The following is a 14,362-nucleotide window of genomic DNA, read 5'->3' on the forward strand; positions in this document are numbered from 1 at the left end:
TGAGGAGACCTGGTAGCAAGACCTGGGCTGAGTTACAAGCTTGTCCCCCCTGGCCTAACAAGACCACCTGGAGAATATTTAAAAGCATGGTAGAGTAGCTCTCCCTCTGTGGTTTTCACACCTTCTAATTACTTTTCAGATTGATCACTCAGTTGAAGAAAATATATTATTTCACAAAGCAATGGTCTTTGTCTCATTATAACTTGACGATGTAAATGATTCCTGAGTAATTTTAGTTTTTAATACTACCGGAATGAATTATTAATCATTGAGATTCTATTTAATGAAGAAACCAACTGATAAGAGAGGACAGATAGTATTAATAAAATAAACGTCTGAACTGCATCGCTCTCCGTCTGTGATTTCCCACAAGGGGGAGTCTGAGGGCCTGCTCAGGGAGTGTGGACTTACTCCACATGCTTGAGGGAAATCTTCTGATTGGGCCGAGCTGAGGACACAGTGATGTAGATATGGAGGGCTGCCAATCGCAATGTGATGTCCGACTTCCAGTCCATTCCAAAGCGCTCCTTGATGACGTCATTGCGACTCTGTGTAAACATTTGCAGCATATACTGTGTCATTCTGTTTACAGGTCGATGGTAAACACAATCAGTAAAAGAACCCCAGCAGAGTCAATGTTGGGGTGTTTGTTGATTGTTGATTGGTTCATCAGTTGAGAGGCTTTTAAAAATGAAAGCATGAAATAGCATGACTTTGTGGCTCTTAACGCCAAAACTAGACTTCACTGGTTTGATTGCCTTTCTGACTCTGCTCCAAAATCGAACTTTGGAAGCAAGGACAATTGTTTTACACGAACAAGGGTCACACTAAACAAAAGATCGAGCGAAAGATCACTAACTCCAAACCACCACCGGGCTGTGTTCACAGTTCTGATCATCATCTTCATCATCACCATCATCGTCATGATCGATATCATCAAGAAGACATCGAGGGTTTAAAATCCCTCCTTTAGGAGTCAGGCGATCCACCTTTCCGAGCCTTCCCATAACTCAAGAAGTGCATTCACCTGTATATAGAGGTACTCAAACGCAGCCGGGTCCCTCCTGAGCAGGTCTGCAGGGTCCTTGGGGAAGAAGCAGATGCGGAACAGACACTTCATCCCCTGGAAGTACGTCCTATGCACCACCTAGGGAAACACGTCAACATCGGTCCAGAGATTAACGACCACCACTGGCAGCGGGCCCCCTCTCGTTACCGCGTGCGTGAGTGTGTATGAGTGTGTGTTTTCTTTTTCCCCCCCCGAAGATAAGCGGCATAAAATGTATTCCGGATTCATCTTTAGCATCTGCTGACACTCTCTGCCAGTGCCACTGTGAGTTACGCTCTGAGGCCATGAAGGCGGCCTTGATCAGCCTTTTATAAATGTGAAGACTGGCGTAACAGGATTCATCAAAGGGGATAACAGGAGTGCCAAACACTTCCTCACATCTTAGTCATCGGGGAAAGAAAAAAAAACCATCATATTCATTGTTGTCATTTTTTGCCATTGCACAACATTCGTTTTGTCAACCGCTTTAATATTCGACGTATGTGGGTGATGGATGCTGGACGGATCTGGCTCTTTTTGACGGGCGTACGTGTGACAGAGGCTGATTCTCCTGCAGCAGATGCAGCCGCTGGTTCTGCTCCACCCCCCCTGCCTCCAGCGCCAGCGCAAAGTGCTCGATGTAGCGAAGAGAGAGGCGGTCCTGCAGGGATGACATCACATCCTGGAACAAAACACACAGAGCAACAAGTGAGAATTTGTGCATTGTTTATTGAGTATATGTAGTATGTATGTGTGTGTGTGTGTGTGTGTGTGTGTGTGTGTGTGTGTGTGTGTGTGTCTGTGTGTGTGTGTGTGCGTGTTTGTGTCTCTCTCTGTGTGTGTCTGTGTGTGTGTGTCCCTGTGCTTATGAGTGTGTCTGTTTGTGTGTGTGTCTATGTTTGTTTGTGTATTTGCACCTATGTGTGTGCGTGTGTGTGTGTGTGTATGCATGTTTGATTGTGTATGTGTGAGTATGCATGTTTGATTGTGCGTGTGTGAGAGTGTGTGCGTGTGTAGGGGAATACGAGTGAATGGAGTTGGCATTGGATTTGCTTTTTGAGCCCTTGACTCAAAGTGCTCTATTTTTAGACAGGCGTGGCATTTTGAGGAGCCCTCCAGTACTGGTGGGTGATTCCACTGACCAGCCTTTAACATCCTCAACAATTCCGGGCATAAATTGCAGTAATTGAAGTCTCAGATGAGCATTTATATGCTGCGTAATGAGATTGGCAGAATAAACCACCAGACATAATTATGGATCGAGGATACATCAACATGTACTCTTGATCAACATCTTTGATCAAACGTCTTTCTCCCTTTCTCAATTCTCATGTAATGTGCATCAAATAGAGAGTAGGATCGACCATTTTCACACAGGAAACCTTGCCTGATCAGTCGGAACCACTGACGTATTTCAGGCGTCGAGATGAGTTGGAATATATAAGTATGTTTGTGAGCGATGGTGTCAAGGATGCTCATTAGGTTCAAGGTATGTACACAAGTTACGAACTGAAGCACCTGAAAGGCAGGCAGTGATCTTGCACTAGCACTGGGAACACACGGCCTGGGAGGTATGGTATGAGGTGTTTGAATGCTATCGACCACTGTGATGCACATTAAATGAAGGCTCAGAGAAAGTACACCACTGATCGATAGAACAAGGGAATCTGCAGTATTAGCCTAAAATACTGCAGGGAGAGTCATACCCAAGCATAACATCATTCAGAGCACTTTAGTACATGCCATTGAGGGCCTATCTATTGATTTGTTCTATATTAAACCCAATGCTCATGAAAATGGATTAAATAGCCAATCAAAGAATCCTCCATTGCTTTTTGGATCTACTTTACTTTTTTTTGGTCTCCTAATGAGGTGAGCAAAGATTTCTTAAATCCAATAGAGTCGTCTAATGAGTTTGGCTCAGACATGTCAGTCGACCACGAAGCTGCCTTTTAGACAGTAATAGCCTTGCTCTGTCTGCTCTTTCTGTTTTACTGCCTTATGTCATTCTTGAAAGTATAATAATAGGTTTAAAAGCGCTCCCAACAATAGAAGATAGATGGAGTAGTTTTATTGTCTGTCGTACACACATACTAACGCAGCGCATGGCTTGACAGTAATTTGCCTCTGTAAGGGCGTATCCTTTTGCAGCCCATTCGGTGGATGCTTCTATCCGAAAATAGATACAATGATTGCATATGTTGTAGAATGGATGAGCCACACATGCTGACAATGGTTAACTATCGGAAGCTCACCCCTAAGCCAGAGAATGTTTTGTTAATGTTACGCTACACAGACTGAGCTACACATAAACACATACAGGTCATAGCCCGACAGTACATACCCTTACAGTTGTACGGCTATCAAATGTAAAGGATTTGATCTGTCCATTCTCCAGGAAGACCTTCAGCACGTTTGGTATGAGTAGCAGGGATTCGTCCTTGAGCATTGTCTGAAAGAGAATCACAAAGTTGAACGAATACGCTGAGGAAATGTTTGTGTGTGTGTGTTTGTTTGTGTGCGTGTATGTGCGTGTATGTTCTTGATGGCGTGTGTTTGTATGCAATAGATCTTTAGTGATATTGACTATAGAAGCCTTCGTTTGGCACACTTTTTTACATGTATACTCAAACAAAGCTTGTCCACAGAAACACACACACACACACACACACACACACACACACACACACACACACACACACACACACACACACACACACACACACACACACACATAGCCACATATATATATATATATTCACGTTAACAATCATTGTACCAGAAAATAAGGGGTAATTGAGGAAGTTAACTGGGGTCCATAGCCTCTGGACTTCCATGTCAATACGCATCAGTGTGTCAATGCCGTCGCCTCCAATGAGAGCCAAGAGAATAACCAAATTATCCCCGGCACTCTGCTCCTCATCACGGGAGACAGATGATTCAATGTGAGAGGAAAGGGAAATCCTGTATTTTCCTACACAGTGCTTTTGTATGGATGACAGACTGACTAAACGTGTGCTATAGCATTGAAGGGAGAGCTTGCCAGCTATGAAACAAGCGAATGGATGGGGGGAAATATGGAAAAAGTGAAAATTAACCTCATCACCTGTGGTCTCTGAAATGTGTTTTAACTGAAATATCTTTGCCCGAGGATCCTTGCATAACATTTAAAACCCATAATACCATGGTAAAAAATTTCCCGCATTCATTTATCTTCTTTTTTTATGTTTACGCAATGCAGGAAGGGTGGGAATACCCTCCCTCACCCACTGCTCTCTCTCTCTCTCTCTCTCTCTCTCTCTCTCTCTCTCTCTCTCTCTCTCTCTCTCTCTCTCTCTCTCTCTCTCTCTCTCTCTCTTACACCGAGTGATGAGTGTGACCATAGGTACACATGTGTTATTCATGAATTGTATATATTTGCCTCTTTATGGTAAGCACAATTGCTCCCCGGTTAACCCTACCCACGGTTTTACCCCAACAAAATACTGCAGACGGGAAGGTGCTCCATCTGCAGCAGGCAGCACACACAGACTGACAAAATCCAACCCAATATTGACAGGCCGAAACACAGTGACACTTTGATGCATGTAATTGATGTCGCGCTGTTCCAAATGGGCAAACGGTTTTGAATATGTCTAGAGCGGCAGGCAGGCAATGGGCGGCGGGAGCTCACAAAACAATTCAAAAAAAGCTATTTACTGTCTGGAAGATAAATTGCGGGAACCCCAGGGCCGATAAACCCAATACGGGGCAGCTGGAATAACAAAATGGGTTTCTGAGAGGTCCACTCTGTGGCTGCGGCTCTGAACCTACATGAGAAATGTGCAGCCTTGGGATAAGGAAGGAGCTGATAAGAGCCAGGCTCAGCATGCAGGTGAGGCTGGAGGGCTTACTGAGTCCGGGTCGCTGATGGTCACTTGCTCGGAGAAGCGCACTTTTGGCGGGTTGGTTCGCAGTTGGGCCTTTTTGGCTGCACTTATGAAGGCAGACTTGGGCGACTAGGGAAACAGAGAAGGATAAAAAGGGGAGTTATGTAATTGAGTATAAAGTGTATTTTAGTATATTTTGGAGAAAATTTTGAGTAGAACCTTGTGCCCTGATAGGATCCTCAATAACCACTACTGATGGACGGAAGAAAATATGTTTCCTTGCTGAATCCATGTATAAATGCTGATTTAATCATAGGGATGCAATTCTACCTAAGAAAATAGGAATCTTGTGCTACTAGTACATGTGGACACCAATTGGAATCTGTGGCATAAAAGCCTTAAGACTATTTTGCAAGAGGACACTTTTGGTTGTGATGACATTGACCTTTAATTTCATTCAAGCAAAAATAATATATTCTCTTGTCTTATTTAAGTATTTACTTTGGACTTCATTGTTTGAAAGAATCCTGGTATTTGCTGATAACGTGTTTCTGAATGCTGTTTGCTTACATGACTTAATTGGGCTAGTGTATCCCATAGAAAAAAATTCATTATTCATTTATTTAGTCCTTAATGTACAAATACAAAGATGTCGGCCCCTGAACACTATATCACTACAACATACAATGAAGAACAAACAATGCTTGGGTCTCATATTTGTTTCACTTGGGACGGGCAACAGTGGAGCACGATAGGGAAGAAAGAAGAAAAATTATCAGAGGACAAGTCTTAAGGGAGAGGAGTCCACAGCAAAACAATGAATGGAAGAAAGAAATGAAAGAACGTAGGGAGGAAGGAGTCAACGAAAAAACGAAAGAAAGAGATACAAAATTTGAAGGAAGGAAAACAAGGCAATAAATATATAAAAATAATGATCATGATGGAGAAGGAGCTGGGGGGGGGGGGGGGCTCAAAACAGAAGAGGCCATATAGATTGTATTACCTGGTGGGGCTGCAGCACAGTGAGAACAATAGACTCTTGGCAGCGTCTATCAAGGGAAGAAAAGAAAGAGAGAAAGAGAGAGCGTGAGAGGCAGAGAGAGAGAGAGAAAGCAGGGAACGGAGTGGGTTAGATAACGCCATGGAGAGCCGTGGTATTTGGAGAGGTTATCTTGCTTTTTTTCATTCTATTTATTTTATTATATCGCTGCCATTTCCCTTTCTTTTTTTTTGCCGTCTTTTGACCGCTCCGCCACCGTCTCACTTCGGGTGGTGCCTGCGTGTTGATGATATAACTCATGGTCACCACAAAGACAAAAGTTCATATTTTTGATCCGTCCTCATTCATTCCTTCTTTTTGATCATCATCCCCCCCTTGGTTAACCCCTCCCATCACTCCATAGTATGGCCCCACCCTCTAGGCCTACCGCCTCCCTCTGGGGACAGTAAAGGATGTTACCTTACAAGGTCTATGACTCTCTCCCGGGGCGCCTCGCTCACCGGCTCCTCGTTTATAGCCAGGATCTGGTCGCCGGGCAGAAGTTTCCCGATGGAAGGGCCGTCTGGTGCGGGTAGGTCGAACCGGCGAGCGCACACACACACACACACACACACACACACACACACACACACATACACACACACACACACACACACACACACACACACACACACACACACACACACACACACACACACACACACACACACACACACATACAAATACACATACATACATGCATCCATGCATCCATACATACATCCATGCATACACACATACACATCCATCCATACACACACACACACACACACACACACACACACACACACACACACACACACACACACACACACACACACACATACATACATACATACATACATACATACATACATACATACATACATACATACATACATACATACATACATACATACATACATACATACATGCATGCATACACACCCACATGTATACATACGTACATACACATAGTCACATACAAACATACACATACACACACACACATACACAGACATATGCACACACACAAACAGACACACATACATCCATAGATACACACACACACATACACAGACATATACACACACACAAACAGACACACATACATTCATAGATACACACACACAGTAATGAGTAATCACATGAAAGCCTTTACTTTTATCGAGCGCTGCGGTCACTGCTTTCACCCTACGCAACAGCAATCAGTCGCTGTCTCTCCTGCACTTGCACCCACGCACACATTACCCCCACCCACACCCACACACACACACACACACACACGCACCCACACACAAACACACAACTAACTGACCAGTGGAGACAGAGCGAACGATGACGGGTCTCTGGCTGCCTGCGATGAAGCCAAAGCCTTGAGTGGGGTGACGCTGGAGGGTGACCTGTCGAGCTGCTGAGCCAGTAGTCAGGCTGCCATTTTCCATAGCATCCAGGTTCTCCTCTAACATCGCAGAGCTGCAGGCACACACACAATAAGGGAGCAACGCATTCTCTGATCGTAAATGTTTTTTTTGCTTTTGTTAACATGGTCTACATGGAGGTGGGGTGAGGGGAAGTGAACAAGATACATTTAATTTAATAGGATATGGGATGGAGACAAAATATTAAGATGTTTTGCATCATTAAGTTCGACCACATGCTGTGTTTTGACCACATGCTGTGTTTTGACCACATACTGTGTTTTGACCACATGCTGTGTTTTGACCACATACTGTGTTTTGGCCACATGCTGTGTTTTGATGGCCTTACATAAAAAAGTAAAGCCTGGTCCCTGTGTGGCTTCGCGTGTCTGTACCTGTCACATGCGTTGGTCTGTCCATCCTGGACCTTGGCCATCCCCTGAGAGGAAGGAGGAGCATCGGGGAGCGTTGGACTGCAGGGGCGGAGCTCTGATACAGATCATTCACCTAAGCTGGACGATGTGGGAGGGGCCTGTAAGAAAAACAGGTACATATATAAATACACACAAGAAATACTAGAAGCAATAAGTAGCCCATATATCTACATATATAACTTTATTTTGTGTCCATTGTATAAGTCTAATTGATCATTTGTGAAGTGAAGAACAGTTCTTCTTTGAACAGAGCAGAATTTTTTCTGTCTGAGCTATTCCTTATGTCTTGCCAAATATCTCTCTACTGATCCTGTATTTATTCCAAGATAAAAAAATGAGGGCAGCGGTTTACAAAATCCCAGTCATCTGAAATACGTATAAGGGCATGGTATTGTATCAGATACTCATTGTGTCTTTGTTTTGTTTTCCATTTTGTAGGTAATGCTGCAAACGGCCCGATCACATTCCGAGTGAAACCTGAAGATGATGATTATTGTAGTTACAACAAAGGCAACCACATTGATACACCTCAGTGACCACGTCCACAAGAGTTACACTGGGAAAACAAGGCATTTACCTTCAAACAAATGTATTTATGTAAAGACACACGTAATTACCCATAAACCTAGCACAAAACCTGTATCAAGCTACAAGTGGGAGTCACAAGTAGGTGTTTAATCTCATTTGTTTTTAGGCTGCCGTTGTGTATACTGCATAAACACCATCAAGACCTATTCTTATCCCAGACTGCCTGCTTGAAAGGAGATAGAGGAATGATAAGCTTTATACTGGTTATTTTTTTCTTTCTATGTTTTTCTTTCTTTTTTTCTTTCCAACGCTATCTTCTCTTTCTCTCCTCTTGTCATAACATTGAACAGACAAGGACATATGGTGTCAGCTGACATTCCATGATCCGGTATTTTTATGTGTGTGTGTGTGTGTTGTGTGCGTGCATGTGTGTTGGCAGTGGCACGTTCAATGTGTGTGTGTGTGTGGGGGTGTGTGTGTGTGTGTGTGTGCGTGTGTATTACTGCACGTTCGATGTGTGTGTGTTTTTGTGTGTGTTTATGCACGTTCCAGTGTGTATGTGTGTGTGTGTGTGTGTGTGTGAGGGTGCGTAGGGCCGGGCGATATAAAATGCATGGATTGTTTGACACAGAGCGACAGAGCGATAGGAGCGACGCAGTTCAAACGCATTATGCATGGCTTCTCTGTGGCGGGAACAAAGACTTCAGAAAAGGAGCCTAAGGCACAGAAATAAACGTCTATCAATAACGCATGATGCATTACTAATCTCTGTGCTGACACACACACACACACACACACACACACACACACACACACACACACACACACACACACACACACACACACACACACCCCCACACACAGATACAGACACACAGACAAACACACAGACACACACACACACACACACACACAAACACACACACAAACACCCCACCCCCCTCCCACACACACACACACACAGATACACACACCCACATATTGAGGAGGTCTTTCTATGACAGTGATTTACAATGAAATTAGTATCTGTAAAGAGAAAAAATCTATCTCCGATATTCAGCTGACTTTACTTTGTCTTATCCGTGTGTGTCAAAGGTACACACTGCGGTGATTGAACGCAGGCGGTGGCGGCCGGGTTGGTTGCTGCTAGGGCGTCCTAACAAGGATAACATGTGTTGGATTGAGAAGCTTTCATCCAAGTGATTATACTGCCGCTCTTTCTTCTTCTCATCCTACGTTTCTCTCTTTCTAATCACGCAACCCCCTTTTTCCGCCCGGAGAAAGCCTCGATTTGTGGCCGACGAAAGATAAGATATATATAGCGAGGAAAGCTCTCGCTATGAATACCCGCGACTGGTGTCCGATCACATCGTTCACCCGACTTACTATGTAAATGGTTTCCTAACCCTAAGGTTGAAAACTCATAGGCATTTGCAGCTTAACTCATCCAAGCAAACTAGAAACATGTCTATTAAACGAGCAGCTCAGGCAGAAAGGGCCTTTTTAATTGATTGAGTCGTGGAATTCAGCCCAGGTGTCCCTCTGGCTGAATACTTTGAGCGACTCAGCGCTTTGTGGCTTGATGGCGGTAATAGCAGGCTCATTGTAGAGGATATCTTAAACGGACAAAATCTCACGGCATCACAGGCGCATCAAACGGGCACGAAAGAGAAAGTGCGTGGGTACACGTGTTTGGTGGAGGTAGCTGCAGAGCTAAAGTCACCATTTAGCCACAGGCCCGACCTTTACAGAGAGAGAGGGGGAGCGAGAGGGAGGGAGAGAGATAATGAGAGAGAGAATGCAAGGGAGATGGAGGGAAAGAGGAAGGGACAGGGAGAGAGGAAAGTGAGAGGGTTCTGTCGAGAGATGGTCCCAGAGGACTTTCGCAGGCCTCACCGTTGCTATGACGACAGCACTCGCCGGTGCGTTAAGGGCTGGTGGTGGATGAAGGGGATGGTGCATGGACTTCATCCACCCATCCTCCCCTCCCTTACCCCCCCCCCCCCCCCCCCCCTTCCTTACTCAGTCACACTGCCACTGGGAGTAGACCAGGAGAGCATCACCTCGGGGGTGCAGCAGGACCAGGGCATCAGAGAGGTCTGTTCTGGCCCACCCTGGGCCCCGGCTCTGCTCTGGCAGCCATCGACCCTCCAGCTCTTCTGGTGAGGGAGGGAGGGAGGGAGGGAGGGAGGGAGGGAGGGAGGGAGGGAGGGAGTTAGGGGGGCGGTAAATGACCAGCCCTAACCTTTAGTCCTCCTCCTCTCAAGCCTCCCATTCTAACTGTGATTTACTGGGGCCCTGCAAAGGACACTGTATTTCCTTCATGCAGCGGTGGATAACCGACGCAGGCACTCGTGTGAGATTGGACCTTAATGTTCAGCGTCTGTGTGGCAGTCGAGAGTAAACACCATAAATAATCGTTTTTTTTTTTGGTTCCTCAAATATACAACCCGGGTAACCTAAATGTGATTAATTATTCAATATGGTTGCAGGGGGGGCCTTGTCGATGGCTGAACGGGCCGGTTGGCTTAGTGTGTTTCGCACTGGATGAGGGGAAGGGGATCAAATTGGTTCTGAGTGAGAGCAACGATGAAGGTCATCCCATGCATTACACATGCTAATTATGACCGGGGCGAGCGGTCGTGTCACCCCACTCTGCGGGTGGGGGGGGCACGTGTTGCTCTTCACAGTGTTACCAGAACTCATCCAGTTCCCCTGATCAGAAACAACCTATTAGCTAAACCTGGGCCGTTTGCCAGAGCACCACTGATTACCATTTCTGATAACGATTCCTTTTTTATTTCCCTGTTTTCGGTTTCATTCGCATTTTTTTACCGTCAAGGAAAGACATTGTGACCAGAACGGCAAACTGTCTCAGACCTTAGCAACATATATTTCAAACTCTCTGTGTCGGTATGCTCGCCGTCAACCGTGATAAGGTGGGCTGTGGAACGCCATTTATAAGTGATGCTTTCATATCTAAGAAAGTTCTCATTATCAATCTGTTATGCAACTGAGAATCGTTTAAGATTAAGCCTTCAGCACATACTTCAGAGGTCAGACCACAAACATTGCACGGATGCAAAAAAAATATTGTGTTGAGCAATTACTTCTGTTTATGTTTTTATGTCGGCAAAGCATTGCTATCAATACAATTCCCTAACCAACTGAATCAATCCTATTAAGCTAACAAAATCATAATGGAAACCACTTGCCCCTACACCTTTTGTAGTACTTAAATATTAGCTCTTATTGATGCAGGTTTGGTAAGCAAACAGTTCCCATCTATAATTACAATAGCAGACTCGTCAGGTTTACTATAAAAGCAATATCATGGTATGGATTTCTGCTTTTACTATGTTATTTCAGCTCACAGACAATGTTACTCATATGATTTTTTATTCAGCATCAGATCCGAGCGGCAGCAAAAGCTACAGTAAAAGATTTTATTGGACCTCATTGTGTTGTAAGTCAGAGTGCAATGTTACCCTCATAAAGTGGAATTTGTAAACACCAGAGGGGCATCGCTGCTATATTTACCAGGGTGGAGATTCATTTCCCACAGTGTGCTCTGTCGCCCTGAGGTAGCAGACATGCATGTTTGCCATTGTGTCCCTGAGTTTAGGGGCGTCGGTGAGGTGGAGAAGAAGACGAACTGTTGGTGGTGTTTACTCGCCCAAGCCAGGACATTCACAAGTGGCTCAGTGGAGGAGGGATGTATTTCACATCTACCTTGGACTTGTTGCCCTTGATTTTTCGTTAGAGTAGTCTGCAACGCCCACCACTGGAGTCTCATAACAAATGTCACACTGCTTTGATTGGACCCTAAAAGGCTTTGAAGAAGACTGAAAGTGCAACTTCTCTTTAATGCACAGCAACATAAATGGGATTGTTTCCCAACATTTCACTATCGACAGCTTGCCATGTTTCAAATATTGTTTGGCTTAGATAGAACGTGTACAGCGCCAGCTATGGTCACGGCTTTGTCAGCTTTAGTACACACACACACATGCAAACACTCGTGAACAGAAGCCCACACGTACGCAAGCACGCAGCAACGCACCAATGCACACGGTTTCATCGGCTGTAATCTCAGTTTTGGTTTGTCCACAAAACAAAGTCATAAGGTGGCCATAGAAATGTTAGGTAGAACACTTATTATTGGACCCACCTGTTTTTTTATCAACATGCAGGTATATCGATCTCATATGGATGAATGGTCTCTGCTGTAGCTTGTTTGCCACAATATGAAGTATTTAGCCTCACAGCTGTTACTAGGGAATTAAATTATATGAAATGAAATAGTAAGTTGCAACTGTCTCAAAATAACATGGGCTTAATAAGCAATGCTAGGGTACACTTGATGATTCAATTTAAATTGAATTTAGAATAATAGTATATAATAATGTATGAATTAAATAAATAAAGCTTCATCGTGGGCATTGCAAAAGATATTCAGTTAATCCGAAAATCCATTCTTGAGGCCCCGTTTACACGAGGACGCTTGCGGGTGAAAACGACAAAATATTTTATCGGAAGTGCCTTTCGTTTAGACGGTGACGGCGTTTTTGGGGCATGAAAACGCATAAATCTGAAACCACCCTCCAGAGTGGAAAAGTTCAAAACGCTCCGCCGTAGCGTTTCCGTCTAAACTGCCAAGACGCAAAACACTGCTCAGATCTGCTCACGTCGCGTACGCGTTTACGTCACATACATGTGCTAGTACAAGGAAATAAACAAACATGTCAGATTATTTCCATGCGTCAGACCTTCAAGCTGCTCTGGCAGCTCTAACAAGCATACAGGAGTATTTCCACGAAATGTACAGGATATTTACAGATAGTATTACTGAACATAGAAGGATCTTTTTGGTTTTTGCGGCACGGATAAGAGAAGGAAGATTCTACGCATGCGCTCAGACATGGCGGTGTTGTGTGATAGTCTATCACAGCACCACCTAGCAGCCTGGCATGCATACCCAATCGAATTCCACACACTTTTGCGTCACCGTATGCACGCAGATTTCCTCCCGAAAACGCTCGTCTAAACGCGGAATAAGACGCAACGCCACTTTTGCGTCTTCTGTTCAGACCGTCATCGTGTAAACGTAGCCTCAGTTACCATTTGGCAAGCTGTGTAATTAATCGACAGCATCACAAGTGAAAGGTCGTTCTACCATCTGTTCTTGTTGAAACAAGTCCCCTGCAAAAAATACAATGTTGTGATTCACATGATTAGGTGATTCTGTGCTGTGTCGTGATTAAGATATATTTTTTTATTTGCTTGGGTTTTCATATGGACCCCTTCAGTTATATTTGTGTACAGCAACTTTCCATGATTTCCTTGTGTCCATTTCTAAATAGAAATATAACCTCAAGCGGTGATTAACGGGGTCCGAGCAAAATTAAAGGTCAAGAACACACTAATGGAAGATATATAAATATAACATAATTGTCATATTTAAGGAAAGATGTTCAACTTATAAACCTGAACTGCAGCCTCATTCACATGATCAAAATCTCTATTTGATAAGCACACAACATCCAGAAAACTCCAAGCACACATTTCTCAAGTGAATTAAGGGCTTTCTTTAAAGCATATACCTGAGAAATCTTTGAAATTTGGGCGAAATTAAACATTTTGTAGTCAAGAACACTAACGGAAGAAATATAAATATGACAGAGTTAATTATGAAGGAACACCAGGTGTGAGTGTGATTAGCCATTACAAGCAGGTTTGAAAATGTGCAGCATTGTGACATCACAGGTGGGCGTGTCCACCTAGATGTGTGCTGGATAGATCAGTCTACCAGCCTACCCAGTGGACTGAAGTAAACGTTGCTCATCTATGTGTCACACATCTAGGTGGACACGACCACCTGTGATGTCACAATGCTGCACATTTTGAAAACGGCTTGTAATGGCTAATCACACTCACAACTGGTGGTATGATAGGTCCCCTTTAACGAAGAAGTTCCCCTTAATGCCATACTGTGTCTTGGCAGTCAGATTCTTGGAAACTAATGAGCTGGAATGTTGATTGCC

At 44.1% G+C, this 14,362-nt stretch overlaps 2 protein-coding genes across 5 annotated transcripts in view; both read right to left on the reverse strand.

Moving 5' to 3' along the window:
* The window catches only part of LOC132465947 (thymosin beta-11-like), a 28,632-nt gene extending 23,058 nt beyond the window's left edge, over positions 1–5,574 (reverse strand). The window contains exon 1 of the mRNA XM_060062895.1: positions 5,562–5,574. The gene's annotated coding sequence lies outside the window, so the exon portion shown is untranslated. The remainder of the gene's footprint in view (positions 1–5,561) is intronic.
* Positions 1–14,362, reverse strand: part of frmpd3 (FERM and PDZ domain containing 3) — a 43,533-nt gene that overhangs the window by 8,995 nt on the left and 20,176 nt on the right. For 3 of the 4 annotated variants that reach the window (XM_060062879.1, XM_060062882.1, XM_060062878.1), the window contains exons 2-10: positions 7,752–7,888; positions 7,254–7,411; positions 6,377–6,479; positions 5,921–5,966; positions 4,942–5,046; positions 3,393–3,500; positions 1,599–1,730; positions 1,028–1,147; positions 412–548 (exon numbers count right to left, since the gene is read on the reverse strand). In XM_060062879.1, the coding sequence (XP_059918862.1) occupies positions 412–548; positions 1,028–1,147; positions 1,599–1,730; positions 3,393–3,500; positions 4,942–5,046; positions 5,921–5,966; positions 6,377–6,479; positions 7,254–7,411; positions 7,752–7,792 (950 nt within the window). In that variant the 5' untranslated portion in view covers positions 7,793–7,888. Of the gene's footprint in view, positions 1–411; positions 549–1,027; positions 1,148–1,598; positions 1,731–3,392; positions 3,501–4,941; positions 5,047–5,920; positions 5,967–6,376; positions 6,480–7,253; positions 7,412–7,751; positions 7,889–14,362 lie in introns of those variants that run through there. The other variant, XM_060062881.1, reaches the window with a different exon arrangement.

Source organism: Gadus macrocephalus, chromosome 10 (assembly GCF_031168955.1).
Source record: "Gadus macrocephalus chromosome 10, ASM3116895v1".
Taxonomy (NCBI): Eukaryota; Metazoa; Chordata; class Actinopteri; order Gadiformes; family Gadidae; genus Gadus; species Gadus macrocephalus.